At 51.6% G+C, this 20,930-nt stretch overlaps 1 protein-coding gene across 3 annotated transcripts in view; it reads left to right on the plus strand.

Moving 5' to 3' along the window:
- The window catches only part of LINGO3 (leucine rich repeat and Ig domain containing 3), an 82,824-nt gene extending 62,096 nt beyond the window's left edge, over positions 1 to 20,728 (plus strand). The window contains exons 1-2 of one of the 3 annotated variants that reach the window (XM_053296927.1): positions 5,445 to 5,472; positions 15,649 to 20,728. In XM_053296927.1, the coding sequence (XP_053152902.1) occupies positions 15,683 to 17,500 (1,818 nt within the window). In that variant the 5' untranslated portion in view covers positions 5,445 to 5,472; positions 15,649 to 15,682 and the 3' untranslated portion in view covers positions 17,501 to 20,728. Of the gene's footprint in view, positions 1 to 5,444; positions 5,473 to 5,519; positions 5,909 to 15,648 lie in introns of those variants that run through there. The other 2 variants (XM_053296926.1, XM_053296925.1) reach the window with 2 other exon arrangements.
- Positions 20,729 to 20,930: the final 202 nt, after the last annotated feature.

A 20,930-nucleotide genomic window follows, 5' to 3' on the forward strand; every position in this document is an offset into this window, starting at 1 on the left:
ACTTTGGCGTCTCCCCACAGCTGAGAAGTGAAGAACCCACACACACACACACACACAACGGCTTTAACTTAAGCCATGTGGGCTGCTCATTAGAGCAGTCTAATGACCAGCCCCCACGGATGACCGGCGAATGACTAGGCTGTGCTGGTTTGAGGATACATTGGGAGAGAGTTTCCAGTCTACTATGGGAATTAATATAGCTCTAACACTTTAGAGATGGAAAGATGCGGCTGTGAATTTGGAAACCCAGTCTCATTTCCTTTTTGAAAATGAACGCTGAGGCAGGCAGTTCCTATCCCAGAGAAGGCGTACAACCTAGGAGACTGTCTGTTTCTTGAGGGCAGAGATGCAAGGAGCAAAGAGGGCTGTGTCCTTTGGGGTGCAACATGTGCAGAATGCCCTGTAGGGAGCAGGGACCAATATTGCATCTTACATTCTTCCACCACCATGAAGTTTTTCAAACCTGGCTTTTAGTTTGCATCTCCTCTGGAATGGAGGCGGTGTGCTTTCACATATCGGCCAAATTTACCCCAAAGTCCCTGCGAGCTATCAGGGAACACTTCACACACAATTTGGGTTTTTCATTGCGCATTAGAGTGAGGCCTGATTTATATCTGGGGTAAAAAAAAACCCCACTTTTTGCATCATTTGGGGAGGGCAACTCCAAACTCACAGTAAAGCCTTGCAGAAAACCCACAATAAAGCCTTCTGTCTGGGAATGCTCCATGTAATACTCCAGGGGTGCAATACAAGAGGGAGAGAGAGAGAATAATTGACACTAGCTTAACCTGCACAGAGCATCTGCACGCTAGTCCTTGAGTGCTCCCCTCACCCCCGGCCACAGCCCCCCTCACCTCAGAGCTCTCCCCACCCTCACCTGAGCCGCACTCCTGCTCCTTCTCCTCCTCTTCCATCCTGTTGCTTCCATCTCTCTCACCCCTCTTGCTTGCGGCTGCAGCGTTGCTGGCGCCTATTGGCCAAGCAGCAGTCCCCTAACCCCAGAGACCTCCTCACCTGAGCCCCACTCCTGCTCCTCCCCACAGGAGCAGCTGCAGCGGTTGACCAGGCCCTTCCTCACTGCCACAACCGCCATGGCCACTCATTCCCCTCAGGCCGCTGACAGGCCCAGGCCCATCCCTTGGCTGCCTGCCTCCCTCCGCCAATGGCCTTGGTAGCCCTAAACAGCAGTAGTGGTTGACTGGGCCCTTCCTTGCTGCCGGTAGGCGCTGCCATGGCTGCTTGTTCCCCTCAGGCCGCTGACAGGCTCGGCCCGTCCCTCACCCTTCCTTCTTTCTCTCCTCCCCTGTCTTCTCTCTCTCTCTCTCTCCCCTCTACTCACTCTTCCCCTCTATCTTTCTCTCCCCCCTCCCTCCCTCCCTTCCTTCCTTCCTCTCTCTCTCTCTCTCCCCCCCCCCGTTCCTGAGTCCTGAAAGATCTTGTTCATCTTGTTTCCTCATCTAATTCACACAGCGGCAGCCTGCCTCCTCCCTATCTGCATATGGAATTTCCACTGCCCAATCCCCACGATGCTTCTGCTCACGAACTCTCGAACTCTCGCAAGAGCTGCCACACACGGGATTAGCCATGGGTATGCCTTAAGAGAATTCTATAGATATGTTTATGGGTCTCCCCCATAAAAATCTGGTGCCCTAGGCCTAGGCAACCACACAGGCCTGCCAGTGAGTGAGAGAGAAAGAAAGCCGGCAGCTACCCCAGAGGAGGAGGAGGAGGAGGAGGAGGAGGAGATATCTTACAAAAATATAAGAGCCCCAGTGGGACCCTTTGGTATCAGGGCCCCGCCCGGGTGAGCTTTTTTTAATATCACATTTGTCCCTCCCTGCCTGGGAAGGGGGGCAGCCCCCATCTGTCTGTCCCACCTCATTTAATCGGCAAGGATCAGAGTTATGTGTGGAGCAGCTGCCATTATGGCCTCCCTGCGAGCCCCGATTTTCCACCCATTCACCATCAGAATGGTTTCCATGGAATTGTCACAGCATGGGAACCAGATGCTACATGACAGCTGGGATGTCCTACATACAGAACATGAAGCTCCCCTGTCATGTCAGTGGTGCGGAGACTCTGCCAGGCCAGATCAGACCACCGCTCCATCAGGCTGGCTCTTCTGCCTCTGGCGCCTGTCAGCTGTTCCTAACCTCTGTTTTCCTGATGGTAAATGAAAATCCCTGTCCCAGGAGAAAAGGCAGGAAGGGGCACCAAAAATATCCCTGTCCAAGCCAAGGGATGGCCCAGAGTCAAGCTTTGGTTGAGCCAAAACTAAATCTGCTCTCAGACTTCACGAAGGTGGACCAACAACCTTTTGGAGGGAGTGTAAGAATATGGTTTGGCTTTCTACTCCAGAGTAACTGAAGCACAGGATCTCTGTACAGGGTGGTCTCCAGCTGGAATGCATTGTGGGGGCCCGATCCATCATCCTACTGAGAGCTCCTGATCTCCTCCCCCCCCCCCAAGATCTATCCATCCATTGGGGTCAGCTGCCCCACTTGCTGGGGGAGAGGCCCAACCCTCATGGTCCAGAACAGCAGCCTTCTTGAACAGATGTGTCCTATAATGGCACTTGCTCACGGCCAAGCAATTCATCCAGAAATGTTCCTGGCTTGGTGTCCCCAGCTGAGAGCTCAGGATGCTGGCCCGGTCTGCAGAAATTCTAGCATTCCAAAGACACATGAGGCCAAGCTTGCCATTCTGGACTCCCCAGTGGGCCATCCATAGAGAATTGGCCTCATGGCAGGGGGATCACCACTAGCCATGAGGGTGCTATGTGATGGAGGTGGATCTCTATATCGGAACAAAGGGAGAGAGAGAGTCTAGCCATGGGCAGAGGAAATGAGCCTGGGGCTGAGATGGGGTGGTGCTGGTGGTACAGCCACTCCAGTCCACAGAACCAACTGGGATTTGCTGGCGGGGCAGTTGTGGGCTCTTTGTTCTGCTGTGTTCGATTGCCCCTCCAACCTTTTGCTGAGGTTAGGAACATAGGAAGCTGCCTTTTACTGAGTCAGACCCTTGGTCCATTTAGCTCAGTATTGTCTACACTGACTGGCAGCAGTTCTCCCAGACAGGAATCTCTCCCAGCCCTACCTGGAGATACCAGAGATTGAACCTGGGACCTTCTGTATGTGTACAGGTGCTCTTCCTCTGAGCTACGGCCCCATCCCCTAAGGGGAATATCTTACAGCAGGCACATATAACCACCCACCCAAATGCAAAGCAGGGCAGACCCTGCTTAGCAAAGGGGACAATTCATGCTTGCAGCCGCAAGACCAGCTCTTCTCCTCACTGTGATGGCTTAGGCATTTTTAGTTGTTGCTGTATTTTATGGATTATTCAATGTCTTGAGCATAGTAGAAGGCAGGGAGAACTCCAGGGCCAGCCACTGGGCAGAGCAGACCCCTTGGGGCAGGGCAGAGGAGGGGCCTCCTCCATGCCAGAATCCTGCCTGTGGAGTTGGAAGGAAACTATTTTAAATATTTTGGCCAATGCACCGCAAGAGTCCTTGAAATATTTCAGTGGCTCTCTTTCTTAAACTGTGTCAAATTCTTTGTACATTGTAAATAAGGCTTGGATTTACATACAATTTATTATTTTACAGAGTTCAACATCTACAACATCAAAAGCCTTATGGTGCTTATTTGCATACAGAGTACCTTTTGGGTGCCTTCTGTTCATGACTGATGAAGTGTAACAAAACGTGGAATCTATAGCACTGCACGTGTCTTTCAGTTTTTGCTATCTTTTATCGTTCTTATGCCTAGCTTGGCACATTTTATTCATTTATAGATAGTATCAGCTTTACCTGTTTATCCTTTACAGTACATTTAGTATTAAAGATTTCCTTAAGTGTGTTGTTTTTAATAGCACTTCTTGTGTTTGGGTTTCATATGGTTCCTTAAGTGCTACCCCTGTTTGTTCAATCTGGGTGCTGTACAGAAACAAAACCTGAAATGGTGCTGTTCTCTAGTTGATGCTTTGAGCAAAAGGTTGTCTTTGAGATCGGTTCCCTGCAGCAGACCTGATCTCTCAGCTTCTGAACCAGGTGACAATGAGAGAAGTGATTTGGGCGGGGGGGGGGGGAGAATTTAAGATGAGAAACTGTTGTTCCAATAAGACTAAGCAGTGCTGGCTGAAAAGCCACTGGGTCAGGACCCATCCTTGGCTTGAAGCACTGACAGAGCAGGACCCACAACCCACCCAAATGGGGCTGCATCAGTGGGACCTCCCCTGTTTGTGGGAGGGGGCAGATCTTTTTAAAGAGAGAGAAACAGCAAGAACGAAACTGAAGGCGCAAGGGAGAGCAGGCAGACTCCTGAGCCTTTAACAATTTGCAGAGGGGAGAATTTTGGTGGCTGCATCTTCTCTCCACCCTCCATGTGACAAATTGTGCCTGCCACAATTTCCACTGAGTCCTAGAGCATGGTCTAAGCTTCAGAAACTTGCTGAAGCTAAGCAGATCTTGGTGTGATCAATGTCTGGATGGAAAACTTCTTTGGGTGTGGGGCCATAGGTCAGTGGTAGAGCAGAAGAAGGTCCCAGGTTCAATCCCTGGCAGCATCTCCAGGTAGGGCTGGGAAGGAGTCCTGCCTGCAACCTTGGAGAAGCTGCTGCCAGTCAGTATAGACAATACTGAACTAGATGGACCAAGGTTCTTCTGACTCTGTATAAGGCAGCTTCCTCTATTCCTCTTCTGTATTTTAAAGCGTTGCATCAGAGCCCCCCTCCTCCCCGGTTAGTTTCTATCCTTTACATCTGGGATGCTCCCTAAAGAGAAGAAGAAAGTGAGAATTTACCACAAGCGAAAATAAATCAAAAGTGTATCCCCGGTTGCAGTTGGGAATCCAAGGTGGGAGGGAGTCCTGAGCCTGGAAAAGAGGGTCAGCAACAGGCTTAAGAGGGGGGATTTTGATGGTGCAAATCGCCCAGATAAGCCAGTTGAGCCAAAATCCTCCCCCAACTGGGCTGCCCTCCGGTAGCAAGGGAGGTGAGTGGATCTGGGTAGTCCCCCCCCCCCTTAACCATGCCCAGTTTCTCCCCAGCTAGCCAGGTGTCCCTGGGGTCGTGGCTCATCACTTGACTGAGTTTCCCAATGCCCAGCCTTTTGCCAGGGTGCCAAGAGCAACATGCAGGAGCATTTATGGGACATAATATGAATGGCCCCGGCATGGCACAGGAGTCGGGGAAGCATTCCCAGGGGTGTTTTCCCTGCACGTTGCAGCCCCTACTTCTCTGTCCCCAGCCCTCCAGGCCCCCTTTCTTCCTCTAGCGGAGAGGTGGCGGACCCACTCCTCCCCCCCGCCTCCCCCCCCACCGGTGTGCATAGATCTACTCCCTGCACGCGCCACCTTCTTGCTGCCAGTTTTAATCTGGCAGAGCGAGTAAGAATGCCTGGCTGTCAGCCGCTGTCTCGGGCGATCCGGTATTAGCGAGAGGACAAAGACCAGGCAGCCGCAGCTTCTGCAGGTGTGGTGGGACCTGCATCCGTGATGAGGAGGAGGGACCCCTCTGGGGTGGTGGGTGCCGGGCACTCCTCCGTCCAGGCTGCCCAGCCACGCCACCTCTCCCGGGAGGAAGCATAGAAAGAGGAGAGCTGGCCAAGGGAGCTGGGTTTCCCCCCCTCTCTGCTTTGCCTCTGGAAATCTAGCCGGAGGGCTGAAGGCTTGAGCTTGCTGGGTCTCATGTGCGGAAATCTTGGGGCGTTGGGCGAACGCACAGGGGCAGGTGCTGCCGGGCACAGGAAGGGCCCCCACCGGCCGCCGTGCCTCCTCCTCCTCCTCCTCCTCCTCTTCTTCTTCCTGCCCCATGGCCTGCAGAGTGGCAGACAAGGCAGCCTGGACCTCCTGGGAGCCAGAGAGGAGCAGCATGCCCCTTGGGAGATCCTCTTGCCCCAGGAAATAAGGTGAGGGGGTCCTGGGGGCGGGGGGTGGGTGGTTGTAGTTGCAATTGGGGTGCTGCTGGTGGTGGTGCTGAATGTCTCCGTGCAGAGGCGTCTGAGGCTTCCTGAGTGCTCTGCCTAATCCAGCCTGGGCCTCCCAGAGGCGGGGAGGCAAAGTCACCAGCGTGAGGGGCTTCTCAGGCCCTCCCGGCCAGCCACTTCTTGACTCCTGTTTGTGTGGCTCAGGGCCGAGTGCTGGCAGGGAAAGCCTGTTTTTGTGGGGGAAGAAACCGCCTGTTGCATGTCGGGAGGTGCACCCTGAGCCCAGTCGCCTGCCGCAGGCGGCAGAGTGTGTGGGACCCGTGTGGGGCATGCTGTGCTTGGGGTGGGCCAACCCTTTGGTGTGCCCAGATGGATGTGGGGCGTTGGGCTCCTTCTTTGCTCCCCACATGTCAGCAACATCTCCCCGACTCCCCTCCAGGGAATTCCCAGCAGTAGCAGCTGGCCCGGGGGGGGGCGCTGCTCCTGCTCTTGGTGCTTTGAGCCTCCCTCCCTTGATGTGTGAGCACTGTAAGATGCTCCCCTCAGAGGATGGAGCCGCTCTGAAGGTTCCTTGTGCCCTTCCTGGCAGCATCTCCAAGATAAGGCTGAGAGAAATTCCTGCCTGCAACCTTGGAGAAGCCGCTGCCAGTCTGTGTAGACAATACTGAGCTAGATGGACCAAGGGTCTGACTCAGTATATGGCAGCTGCCTATGTTCCTATTATCAAAGCAGCTGCCTACTGTGTGTGTAGAAGCAAAGGTGGACTACTCTAGCCTGGTCCCAACCCTGCATTTGAAACGGTGAACTGGGTTCCTTGCACCTTCCTGGTGCTGATCAGAATGGACCCTGCCTGAAGTGGCATAAATGCAGGAGGCATCTGTTGCTTTTGGGTGGGGTGTGTGTGTGCAGGGAATGCAACATCTCCAAAGCTCTGTGGGAGAGCATGACTTGGACCCTTCTCTGGGGGTCAGAGGAGAGCTGCTCTTGCTGTAGCAAGCATGAATTGTTCCCTTTGCTATTCCGGGATCTGCCCTCGTTTGCTCTTGGATGAGTGACTACATGTGAGCAGCGTCTGCCACTCTGGGAAGAGCATCTGCCTACTTGCATGGTAGCAAGCATGACTTGTCCCCTTAGCTAAGGAAGGTCCACCCTGGTTGCATATGAAGGGGAGACTAGGAGTGTGAGCACTGCAAGATATTCCCCTCAGGGGATGGAGCAGCTGCTCTGGGAAGAGCAGAAGGTTCCCAAATTCCCTCCCTGGCAGCATCTCCAAGACAGGTGGGCTGAGAGAGATTCCTGCCTGCAACCTTGGAGAAGCCACTGCCAGTCCTTGTAGACAATCCTGAGCCAGATGGACCAATGGTCTGACTCAGTATATGGCAGCTGCCTATGTTTCCATGTTCCTCTGAGCGGCAACAGGTCTCCGGGGTCTCAGGCAGAAAGAGGTTCCTTTTCCACCCTGCTCTGCACGCAAAGGAGATGTTCTGCCGCTGAGCAATGGCCTCTCTACCTCTTAAGAGGCCATCCAGTGGTTTTCAAGGAGCTCTTGGGGGGAGAGCTGGTCCTGTGGTAGCGAGCACGAATTGTCCCCTTTGCTAAGCAGGGACTACCTTGGTTTGCATTTGGATGGGCGATTTCATGAGAGTGCTGTAAGATAGTCCCACTGGAGGATGGGGCCCTATCTCAGTGAGAGAGCATGTCATGTATATAACACCCCTGAGGGGGAGTGGAGTCTGCTAGCCGGAAATGTATGCCTTACCCACATGGGCCTCTCACCCACAAAGTGAATGTCTCTGGTCCTGGGCTAAACCAGGCCAAGGATTGTCCAGACCCGTAAATAATAAGAACAAGGATTCTTTTCTCCCCTAATATCTCTCTTGTTGCAAGAACCAAAAAGAATTAACAATCATACACTGACTCAAGTTTCAAGGCACAGATTTAACACAGAGGCATTCCGTTTCAAAGACAGCAGCAAGTACAAAATACAGAACCAAAAGACGAGACAATAAGCAAGCTTTAGACAGAATGAAAAACAGCCCCGTCCCCCTAAAGCACAGGAATAGCTTGCACAAAAATCACCTTCCAAGAGAGAATCCCTTGAACACTCACTCCAGCTCTTCCCCTTCGGTCTTGAGAACACCGCTTGGGCCTCTGATAAGCAGTTTCCTGAGCAAAGCAAGCATTCTCAGGCACCAAGCTTGGCTTGGCTTTGACTGGGAGGAGAGAGGTCAAGGCCAGATGTGGCATGCACAACAACAGGTGCCGCTCTCTGCAAAAACAGGGCTGTGCATAAACAGCACAAAATGGTTTCTCTTGGGTCAAAATGGCCCCTTTGCCAGCTGAGGATCAGAGACCCACCCAAAGTTGAGCCCTATCCATAACAAGCATCTGCATGCTTTCATGCGGAACATCTCAGGTCCAATCCCTGGCAGCATCTCCCAGTAGGCCCGGGAAAGACTCCTGCCTGCAACCTTGGAGAAGCCGCTGCCAGTCAGTGAAGTCAATACTGAGCTTGATGGACCAAGGGTCTGACTCAGTATACGGCAGCAGCTTCCTAGGTAATCCTCAGCAGGAGCCAACTTGCCTGGCAAGGTCTTGAGTTTTGCAGCATCAGGGCTTGACCTTCAGGCCGCCTCTGGCCAGGTTGTGGAAGGAGAGGACCCGAGGAGACGTGAGACGTCAGCCCTCAGGGGAGGTTGCTGCTACAAGCAGCCAGCTCCTGGCAGTCGGGTCCCCCGAGCTCCTGCCCCAGACCCACCAGCTGTTCCTTCGCCCCGTGTTCAGCCCCCCTCCGGAGGGAGCCCAGGGAAGGTGGTGCTAGACTCCTGCTGTGCCAGCTGCTTCCCCTAGCAAAGGATGCCTCCCTCAATGAAGCCCCCCTCTCCTCTTTTACACACAGAGGGTGTGTGTGTGTGTGTATGTGTGTAAAAAGAGGCACAGGTTTTCTCAGCTTTTTCCCTGCAGCGTTGTACGCATTTTTTAAACCTCTCCTTCCTCCAAGGAGCTCAGGGCAGGGTACCTCAATCCCCCAGTTTGGTCCTCACAACAACCCTTTGAGGTAGGTTAGACCGAGGAGACTGGCCCAAGGTCACCCAGTGAGCTTTATGGCTGAGCCAGGATTGGAATTGGGGTCTTCCCCACTCTAAGGCCAGCCCTTCAGCTGCCATGGAACTCTGCTGCTTTGCTCCGAAGACCCTTGGTAGGCCTAGGCGGTTGCCCAGGGTGCCAATTCTTGGGGAGTGGGGGTTCTGCCCCCCTCCAAATAGCCGCCCTCGGCATGGCGGTGGGGGCAGGGGGGGCGAAAGAGAAGGCTGCCGCTGCCACTGCCCAGCTCTGTGCAGAACCTGTGCCCTCCATGTGCCCCCACTGCTTACCTGGCTGCCACGCCTGCACATCCGCCAGGTGAGTGGCAGGGGCCGAGCACACGGTGGGTGCAGACTCTGTGCGGCACTGGGCAGTGGCGTGGGCCCGTGACAGCGGCCAGCTGCATTAAAAAAGGTATATAAGCCAGCGTTGGCCTCCAGGTGTGTCTTGGGAGTGGACAAAGAGAAATGTTTCTCCCGCTCTTACAACACTGGAACCAGGGGCCATCCCATGAAACTGAAGGTTGGGAAATGTACGACAGCACTTCTTCACACAGTGCATAATTAACCCATGGAACTCTCTGCCACAAGATGTGATGGCCACCAGCTTTGACAAAGTCATGGAGGACAGATCTATCAATGGCTACTAGTCTGGTGGCTATAGGCCACCTCCAGCCACAGAGGCACGATGCCTCTCAATACCAGTTGCAGGGGAGCAACAGCAGGAGAGAGGGCAAGCCCTCACCTTACGGATTTAAAGGCCTTGGGCCTGATCCGGCAGGGCTGTCATTAGGTTTGGCACCCCCCCCATTCAATTAAAATTATATTTCGTGTGCTACAGAATATGATTTTAACTGCGGTTGGGGGGGGCACCAAGTCAGTAGAAGAGCTGCCGCTCCATCTGGTTTAGCTTTATCATCAATGGAGGCTTAGGGAGAGACTCAGCAATGGATCTGTCACCTGCCGGCTGGGGTGTCCAAATCCCCTTCCCTGGAGAGGCTGCGACTCCTAATTAAATTCCCCAGCCTTGTTTAGCTGCTCCGTCGTAACCTGAGCCTGAGCCGTGGAATGTTCCATCCCAAAGGAAGGGGGGAATGGCTGTGGTGGCCTTGCTTTTTCCATTAAATGTGACCCAGGGAGGTATTTTGGGGCATGGAAGAATGAGAAGGAGATGGAAAGTGGCGGGGGTGGGGGGCATCTCTGTGGGCCGGCAGCCAGGATAGCCCTGAAATAGTAGGGGGAACAGCTAAGAGGGAGGGGTTTGTTGGAGGGAGGATTGTTCCAGGAATCAGACGGGAGGCTGTCGGAAAGGGCCAGAGGGCAGTGGACCCTTGTCACTCCTGCAGCTTTCCCTTCTCCTGACTAAAATGAGCTTGGGCTGGAGGGAATGTTCTCTCGCTTGAATTCTCAGACGGCACACTTACAGCTGTAATTTCTGGAAAGTCCGTTTTAGACGTCTGGACTTTCTATTTTTGGCCAATGGGATATAGTCCTGAAGTGTCTGATGTGGGTCATAGCAACATAGGGAGCTGCCTTCTGCTGAGTCAGACCCTTGGTCCATCTCGCTCATTATTGTCTGCACTGACTGGCAGCAGCTCTCCAAGGTTACAGGCAGGGGTCTCTCCCAGCTCTGCCTGGAGATGCTGCCGGAAGTGCACCTGGGACGTTCGGCATGCAAAGTCGATAGATGCTTACTGAGCTATGGCTCCATCCGTCTGTGCGCGCAAAAGGCATAAAAGCCTGTTTCTGTGGCAGGCAAAGCTGTGTTGACTCTGCAGGCAAATCATCTTGAGCATATTACATGCCTGAGAAACAGGCAGGCTGTGAGCAAGCAGCTGGGGTGGGGGTCCAAAGAGGGGTCTCTTCTTCCACCCCTTTCAGCTGATGAAGGGAAAGAGGATCCTTGGGTCGTACGAGGCCCCTTTTTGTCTCCCTGGAAAAGGGTGTACTGCAATCATCGCCTGCACCTAACCCCATCCACACTCACACCCTGGAGAGCTGCTGCCAGTCAGAGCAGACGGTACTGAGCTACATGGACTAAGGGGTCGGGCTCAGTAGAAGGCAGCTTCCTAAATGCAGGGATCCACAAGTTTAGGCTCAGCTGGCCGGCCGGCCGTTATTTGTGGTTGCCCCCAATCTCCCCGCAGATCCTTTTATGGCACACAGGCAGAGATCCTGGGAGAGAAGGGCGTCTTCTGTCATTCGCACTGCGGGGTGGAGATGGCAAGAAACAGCGGGAGCTCCCTCTGACTGCTCAGAAAGGATGCCAGCTCTTCTCAAAAGTGGCAGTGGAAAGGAGACCTCTGCACTTTTCCCCAGACAGCAGGCTTTACTGCGGGATTGAGGGGTGAAATACTGCGAGTTACGGGGCATATCGGATATTTCAAATTTGCCCCCAAGACCAATGCAAAAAGTGGATTTTTTTTTTAACCTCCAACATATATCAGGCTGGGCTCCAATGCACAATGAAAACCCCAAATCATGTCTTGAAAGCTCACAGGGACTCCGATGTAAATCTTGATGATATATAAATGCACACCTGTGCTTCCAAAGTAAAATCATCGTCTGGCAGGGCTCCTCCTGGCAAGCAAATCTGTGTGGTCCTAGATGTCTTGCTTGCAAGAGGTGGCAGTGGAAATGAGGCACGCACCACTGGCAGGTGGGTCAGTAGATCTCTGCATCGATACAACAAAGCTAGCTTATTTGTATTGTTGGGTGCTTTACTTCATGGCTGGCCAAGCCACATTCTCCTTTAAATTTCCTTCATTCTGCTAGTTCATTCTTCTCTTAAGTGGTTGAAAACGGTGTCCACAGATGATGTTTGGCTGGGCTTGTATTTTTCAAGTTGGCATGGTGCTTTTGACATGTTTTCCCCACGGAATAACTACTTTCTGAGCATAAGGAATAAGGTAGAGCGGAGGGTATTTTCAAAGTGACTTTGTGGTGCCAACTTAGCTTCCAAAAGCACATCGACTCTCAGGCTGTGGGTACAGCACCTTTCTTTCTTTCTTTCTTTCTTTCTTTCTTTCTTTCTTTCTTTCTTTCTTTCTTTCTTTGTTTCTTTCTTTTTAAAAATTTATTTATTTATTAAGAAGATTTAAAAAATGACATGCTTGCTTTAACATCTCTTGGACTTCCAACAGTTACATTTGACATATTACAAATGACAGTCCAAGATTCCACTTCCACCCTTTACCCTCCTTCGCCCTCACCACAGATATTGCAGGAAAGTATAAAATATAAGTAATAAGTCAACCCTCAGTATTAGAAAAAAGCCAAATCTTGGGTGTGGATGTTGTTCCTGTACTAAACTGTAATTTGTGAAAGGTTCCCATGTTAATGCAAATGTTTCATCTGAGTTATTCCTCAAAGAAGCAGTAACCTTAGCCATCAAGGCATATTCCCATAGCTTTAGTAGCCATTCATCTAAAGTCGGGATTGCTTGTGACCGCCAGTTGGCGGCATAAAGAATCCTAGTGGCAGCAATCATATATAAGGACAACTCCGTGTATTTAGTAGGTATACCGGGTTTAGTCATATTTAGCAAAAAAACACCAAAAAAACCCCTCTGGTGAATAAGGAATATTTATATTTAAAATTTGTTGCATCTTAAGATGAATTTCCCCCCAAAATTGTTGTGCTTTAGGAACATAGGAAACTGCCATATACTGAGTCAGACCATTGATCTATCTAGCTCAGTAGTGTCTTCACAGACTGGCAGCGGCTTCTCCAAGGTTGCAGGCAGGAATCTCTCTCAGCCCAAATCTTGTCCTATTAAAAAAATAATAATCTTGTCCTATCTTGGAGAAGCCAGGGAGAGAACTTGAAACCTTCTGCTCTTCCCAGAGCGGCTTCATCCCCTGAGGGGAATATCTTGCAGTGCTCACACATCAAGTCTCCCATTCAGATGCAACCAGGGCAGACCCTGCTTAGCTATGGGGACAAGTCATGCTTGCTACCTCAAGAACAGCTCTCCTCTCCTTGTGGCTTTGCCACAAGCTCAGCACGAGTGATAGAATGTCCCTGCATGATTCTTGCATTTCCAACAATCTCCCGGATAACTGCTGTCCATCTTTCTAATGGTTGCAGGAATAATGTACCAACAAAAGTACATTTTGTACCAATTCCCTTAAGAGGGTACAGCACCTTTCAAGACTGAGGGAAGCATGGTGGTGTAGGGTTGAGATCCCCTTTGTTGTACTGCTTCTTGTATGTGCGAGAGAGAAATCAGAATTGGCTCACATGAAGCCAGTGCAGGAGAAAGACTCTTCAGGTTTTGTGTCTGGCTGGCAAAAAGCAGGGGGAAACAGACCAGCTTTGTCTCCCCAACCCCCTATGTGTGTACATAGGAACACAGGAAGCTGCCTTATACTGGCCGAGTCAGACCCTTGCTCCATCTAGCTCAATATCGTCTGCACTGACTGGCAGCAGCTCTCCAAGATTTCCAGCATGAGTCTCTGACTCTGGAGATGGTGCTAGGGATTGAACCTGGGCCCTCCTGCATGCAGAGCAGATGCTTTGCCACTGAGCTACGGCCCCCATTCGAGATGGAGAACCGGTCTTGGGGTAGGGAGCATGAATTGTCCCCTTGGCTAAGCAGGGTTTGCTTGGGCTTGCATTGGGATGGGTGGCTCCATGTGAGCTGCTGTAAGGGATTCCCCTTAGGGGTGTTTGCTCAATGGCAGAGTCCCTGCTTGCATGCAGAAGGTCCCAGTTTCAGTGTCAGATTATGACCTGCCGAGGCCCTAGGCATTGTCAAACTTAAAAGGCACTACAAAAAATAGATTATTCTAACAAAAAGGACAATGGAAATAGAAATAATAATGCTTTATCTTTGCATGTATCCTTGGCCAAAGAGCAAAACTAATCTCAGCATCATGGAACCCCAGAAACAAACTGATCCTGGATTAAATTTCTGATCCTGGATCAGACATTTGAAAAACTGGGGCCTGGTCTAATGAAATTTCGATATAACTTCCAGTTATTTCTGCACAGATTTATCAACTCAATTATGATAAATACTTGTGTAGCCATATAATTATATGATTGTCTCACCAGCATTTATTGTTCAACCACCTATGCAAAACTTGAAATTTAGTCATTTTGTGGTATTCAAAGGCCCCTCATAACATGAAGCCCTAAGATGCAACTTACTCAGCTTGTGCCTAATCTGGCACTGCCCGGGGGGGCGGGGGTTGCATCTATTTCCCCCCCTTACTCTTAAGGTGCACCCCGAGACTGTTGCACTGTGATCCAAGCCCACAGCAAATATAGCTTCCCAGACCACCCCCCGGCCCTCCCCAGAGACAGCAAAGAACAGTGGATTATGATGATGATTATATAATGGAGGCAGAGCGAGGGACATTAAACGACTGGAATGCCAATGCCTGCATCTCCTCCCCTCCCTCAAAAGAGAGAGAAATGAGTCCGAGGTATTTTTAGCTGCCTAAAGAGGGGGCCTTGGCGCGATTTCTCAAGGGTGAGCTGTTGCTGCTGCTGCGGCTGCCAGTAATCCGTAATCTACCAAGAATGGATTCTGCAACCTGCAGTTTTCTGAACGGAAAATCTGCCAAGGATATGTTGTAGTCTGCAAGGACAGGAAAATCCTCTTTGCTACGTGCGGTGCTGCAAGTCCCCAGGTTCCCGGGGTGGGGGGAGCCGAGGGACCCTCGGAAGACATGTGTGCCCACCCCTTGCCTGGGCGAGACAGTCAGTTCTCCTCTCTCTCTCTCCTCATCCTGCTTTCATCATGTGGCACAAGGAGCAATGCCTGCACAATGCAGCCTTGGGGGTGCAAAGCACTTGGGGATCTGAGCTGACCAGTCTCTGTGGTCCTTCCTGGCACTTTCATATTGTGGGCTTTAACATTTAGGGGGAAGGTCAAGGTTTTAGTTGTCCAGGGCACTCGGCAGAGTAGCCAAAAGAACAGGTCCCTGCCTTCAAGGAATACACAGTCTAAATGTTGGCATTTGGGGGGGACCACAGTAGGAAGAGCAAAGAGGCCAGGAGAGCATGGAGTCAGGCCTAACCCATCCACTAGGCAGACCTAGGCAGTTGCCTAGAGCGCCAGTTCTGGGGGGGGGGGGCATGGGGTGAATGCATAAACAGTTCCAGAATATAGCACTGCCAATTATTCTCTCTCTCCCTGAAGTACTGCACAGTGGTGTAAGAACATAATATGTAACTTTGCACCCTGCTCCCCAAAGGGCATTCTGCACCCCAAAAATCATAGCCTTCTTTGCTCATTGCCCCTCAGCCCCCAACAAACAGCTAGTCTCCTAAGCTGTTGGATAGGAATCGCCTGCCTCAGCTTTCATTAACAAAAAGCAAACGTCCCGGACAGCCTCACTTTCCCATCTCTGAAGAGTTCAGTGTTTTGCCCCCATAAGAGACTGGGGGCTGCCTCCCACTGTATCCTCAAACCTGGGCATCTGCATGGGCTGATCATTCGATCGCACCAATGAGCCGCCCACACCGCTCAAGTTAAAGCCGGGGAGCTGCACTTCTCAGCTGGGTCTGTGGGGCGGGGGGGGGGGACCCTACAGCCGGCCCTGCGTGAAGGGGATATGGCCATATGGAGTCAGAGCAAATCACCTTCCTTTGTGTTTGAAGTAACATCCTCTCTCCCTTCTCTTCCAGGTGTGTGGGGAAATAGTCGTGTGCCCATAGGACCATGCACCACACAATGCCATGCTGTTTTCTAGTCCTGGTCCTCCGCTGCGTCCTCCTGAGCACAGCCCCCGTTGCAGCCTGTCCGGCCCGCTGCGAGTGCATCCCTCAGAACAAAGCCGTCACTTGCCACCGCAAACGCCTCACCTCCCTCCCCGAGGGGATCCCGACCGAGACCAGAGTCCTGGAGCTCAACAAGAACCGCATCCGCTGCCTGAACACGGGGGACCTGTCCCCCTTCCCTTTGCTGGAGGAGCTGGACTTCAGCGAGAACATCATCACCAACCTGGAGCCGGGGGCCTTCGGCAACCTCCTCAACCTGCAGGTCTTGCGGCTGCGCGGCAACCAGCTCAAACTGATCCCCCCGGGGGTCTTCAGCAAGCTGTCCAACCTCACACTTCTGGATATCAGTGAGAACAAACTCGTCATCCTCTTGGACTACACGTTCCAGGATCTGAGGAGCCTGAAGACGCTGGAGGTTGGGGACAACGACTTGGTCTACATCTCCCGCAAGGCGTTTTCTGGCCTTGTTGGCCTGCAGCAGCTGACTATCGAGAAGTGCAACCTGACGGGCATCTCTGCCGAATCCCTCTCGCGCCTCCAGAACCTGGAGGTCCTGCGACTCCAACACCTCAGCATCGCCTCGGTGGAGGACCAGAACTTCAAGAAGCTGTACAACCTTGGGCAGCTGGAAATCGAGGACTGGCCGTTGCTGGAGGACATCTCGCCAAATGGCTTCCAAGGACTCAACCTCACATTCCTTTCCATCACGTACACCAACATCACGGTGGTGCCAACAGCTGCCTTGAGAAACCTGGTGCATCTTATGTACCTGAACTTGTCGTACAACCCCATCAGCACTGTGCCCAAAGCTTCCCTCCGGGAGCTCATCCGGCTCAGAGAGCTCCACATCGTGGGTGCCCTCTTGGTCTCGGTGGAGCCCCAGGCGTTGTACGGGCTGAGGCAAATCCGCCTCCTCAACCTGTCCAACAATTTCTTATCCACACTGGAGGAAAGCACCTTCCACTCCGTGAACACACTGGAAACTCTTCGAGTGGACCGCAATCCCTTGGTCTGTGACTGCCGACTCCTCTGGATCCTTCAGCGCCGGAAGACGCTCAACTTTGACGGACAGCCCCCCATGTGCTCCTCGCCACCTGAGATCCAGGGTAACGCCCTGCGCGATTTCCCAGACTCCGTCCTCTTTGAGTACTTCACCTGCCAAAAGCCGAAGATAAGGGACCGAAAGCTTCAGCACATCACCGCTTTTGAGGGGCAAGCCGTCTCCTTCCTCTGTCGGGCAGATGGGGAGCCCATCCCGTCCATCATTTGGGTCTCCCCTCAACACAGGCTGATCACCACCAAGAGCACTGGGCGGACCACAGTCTTGCCTAGCGGAACGTTGGAAATCCGCTATGCTCAGGTCCAAGACAGCGGGACTTACATCTGCATTGCCAGCAATGCCGGCGGCAACGACACATACTTTGCCACGCTGGTCGTTAAAGGGCATGCCGCCGATGGCTCCCTTTATGCAAATCGGACCTTGTACCTCAGTGAGTTCAACGACACTTTCCACAACGACACACAGGTCTTCTTAAAGTTCACTTTGGACCTCAAAACCATCCTGGTGTCCACCGCCATGGGCTGCATCACCTTTCTTGGGGTGGTCCTCTTCTGCTTCCTCCTCCTCTTTGTCTGGAGCCGGGGCCGCGGGCAGCACAAGAACAACTTCTCCGTGGAATACTCCTTCCGCAAGGTGGATGGCCCAGCCACAGCAGCCGGCCAGGGCGGTGCCCGGAAGTTCAATATGAAGATGATATGAAGACCTGGAGGGGTGGGGTGGGGAAGTCTCTCGATGCCCCTTTTAACCGGGAGATTTGTTCCCAGTGGGGACCGAGTTGGTAGCGCTGGTCAGAGAGACCACGCCGGGCTGCCGCTCCTCCAGCGGTTCAGTTCAACCACAAGGGCTTAGAGGAAGCAGCAGGTCCACCTCGCTGATCTTGCCAGGGCAGTTTTTAACCCAGAGGCTGTTTCCTCTCATGGGGGCAGCCTTCACTGGCTCCGTAGGACCGACCTCCTTTCTACGTGTCTTTCTCCTGTGCTCTGCAATGTGGACCTTCTTTGCAACATGGACCTTCTGCGCTCTCCCTGGGACCCTCTTTCCACGTGTCTTTCTCCTGCACTTTCCAAAGGACAAACGTGTCTTTCTCCTGCACTCTCCCACCTCCACACCACCCTCGGTTCCCACAGAGTCGCTTACCACCAGCGAGGCATGCACGCACACCACTTGTGGTTCCGAATCCCCCCCTTGCTGTTGCTCATGTTTGTTCCGTTTTTGTATCAACTATGCATTTCTCCAGTAATGAGACCGTTTTGTCTGTCTGGGCTTTGAAGAACCTCCTTTCCCGTTCTCCCCCCCCCCCCTTTTCTTGTTTCCAAGTGACATTTTTGAAAACCTGGGCTTAGTTTATGGGTTCCTTTTTACAGAGTTTTCTAGCGCTCCTGACAGACGTCTTCCTGCACGGCTGAGGACTCCAGTGCCGACTGCAGGCTTTGACTGTCCACCTGGCCTGCCGGATGCAGTGACACGGAGGCGTTGCTGGGGCGATGTAGTGCCTTTATGTGTTTTTAACAAGAGTATCAGCAACTGTTTGCCCTCCGTGCCCACAATCCTTCCTCCACAGAGCAATAAAATGCTTATTCCACGGCAGCTGGCCAGGATGGTACCCGGCGGCGAAGGGGATGCAGGCATTAACAGGGGTGTGTGAGCTCCTCTAGTGTCAACTGTTCAGGGGTGGGGGGCATTGTTTTAAGAAAGGTTCTTGTCCCCCCCCCCATCTCAGCCTTCAAAGAAAATGTGGGGTCCTTCCAGACAGCAGTCAATTGTGTAATAGTGCATGAGCCAGCTGGAGTGGTTGGTAGCATCTTGTGAGGGTGGGGAGGCTTAATACTTATTGTGTGGTTTTTGACGAAACCTACATACACCCCTAAAGATGGAGAAATGACAGCATTGCAAGACTTTCAGCTCGCAGTGTGTTGTTATGCTGTTATTGTCCTGACCATCGGGCCTGTACAGGCCAAATTCACAATGGTGTTTTAAAAGGCTCTAAAAGCACAAAACCTACTATAGAATTTTATTGATGTTGCCAGAGAAATGGAAAATACAACTGGCAGGAATGTCCTCCAAAGATTCCTCCATGGAGGAAGTAAAACCATTTGTTCATTGTTACCCATTTTATTTATTTATTTGATTGACTGATTGATTGATTTCTATACTGCCCTTTCAAAAATGGCTCAGGGTGGTTTACACGGAGAAATAACAAACAAATAAGATGGAGCTCTGTCCCCAAAGGGCTCACAATCTAAAAAGAAACACAAGATTGACACCAGCAACAGTCACTGGAGGTACTGTGCTGGGGGTGGATAGGGCCAGTTATTCTCCCCTTGCTAAATAAAGAGAATCACCACGTTAAAAGGTGCCTCTTTGCCCAGTTCGCAGGGTTGCACATATCCTTTCCTATGTGCAAAAATGACTGAAATGTTACCCTAATCATTTGGGGACAGAGATAAAGAAGGGGTGATAACAGAGACAGCTGTGAGGGTAGCAAGGCTGTCACCTATTTTCCATCGTTAGGGGAGTAGATGTTGCCAAATTACTATAAGTATTCATCCCAAGATGGTACCAGTGGCCAAATTTTGTGGGCCTGGCTCACAGACTGTAAGTTCAAAGTCCAATCTCACTGATTGCATTCCCCTAGGTTTCCACACTCCATCCTCTTGGGGACATATCCTCTGGCTACATGCTGGTCAGAGACCTCGCCCATGTTCCCTATAACAGGGATTCCCAGATGCTGTTGACTACAACTCCCATAATCCCCAAGCAAAAGCCATTGTAGCTGGGGATTCTGGGAGTTGTAGTCAACAATATCTGGGAATCCCTGTTAGAGGGAACACTGGACCTCGCACAATTTTTGCTGTAACACCTGCCGGCCAAAGTTTGCCAGAAGAACCAGCCGCCACCACAATAGTACTGTCTTAAAAGGGGGGGATGCAAGCACAGGCCAGAAGGTGGAACTGCAGAAATTGTGCAAAGGCTCTGGCCAAAGAATAAGATTCTGAGAGGAAGGAGCATAGAAGGCTACAGGAGCATGTGAACCATCAGTAAGATTGTGCTCTGAACTAGCACCGAACCTTTCAGTGTCACACAATTAATTGCGGTCTGGAAGGAGCTGAGCAGTGAAGGCTGCAATTCTGTGTGTGCTTCCTCAGAAGTAAGGCCCTTTGATATCAATGGGACTTACTTGAAAGTCAGGAAGGTTAAGGCTGAGTGTATTACTGGTATAGGGGGAAAGAAAGGAAGTGTTGCTGCTGAAGTTCCTGAGATAGAACTTTAACTTATTTATTTATCTTATTTATTAAAGCTTTTTTCAAGACCTCTTTAATGCGCAGAAAAGATAAAACAGATCTTAAAAATAGCAAATGTTTCGATGTTACATATCATAGGGACATAGGAAGCTGCCATATACCGAGTCAGATCATGGGTCTATCTAGCTCAGTACTGCCTTCACAGACTGGCAGCGGCTTCTCCAAGGTTGTAAGCAGGAATCTCTCTCAGCCCTATCCTGGAGATGCTGCCAGGGAGGGAACTTGGAGCCTTCTGATGCTCTTCCCAGAGCGGCTCCATCCCCTGAGGGGAATATCTCGCAGTGCTCACACATCAAGTTTCCCATTCATTTGCAACCAGGGCGGACCCTGCTTAGCTAAGGGTCTTAGCTAAAGGTCTTGTTACCACAAGACCAGCTTTTAAGGTTTCAGCCACCACTGCATAGCACTGAAGCGGATGTGTAACATCGAAACGTTTGCTATTTTTAACATCTGTTTTATTTTATCTGCACGTTAAAGAGGCCTTGAAAAAAAACCTTGTGTTCTTTTGGAGAATGCGTATTTCGTCGCCATTATACTATCTTATTTATTTATTATTTCTCTGTGTAAACCGCTTTGGAAACTTCGGTTGAAAAGCGGTATATAAAGATTTGTTCTTCTTGTAGTAGTAGTAGTAGTTGTTGTTAACTGGCTGAGCTCCTCCTCTACAATTTGTGGGCGTGACCCACCACGGCCAGCAGTGAGGGTCAGCGTTGCAAGGACTGCCTGCTGGACTGTGTTTTTTGGTATTTCCCTGTGGAAGTGGTCGTGGAGGAAGGAAGAGAGGGAGGCTACTCGTCACCGGCTCCCAGGGGTCTGGCCCCAGTCAA

The sequence above is a fragment of the Hemicordylus capensis genome, chromosome 2 (genome assembly GCF_027244095.1).
Source record: "Hemicordylus capensis ecotype Gifberg chromosome 2, rHemCap1.1.pri, whole genome shotgun sequence".
NCBI classification, from domain to species: Eukaryota; Metazoa; Chordata; class Lepidosauria; order Squamata; family Cordylidae; genus Hemicordylus; species Hemicordylus capensis.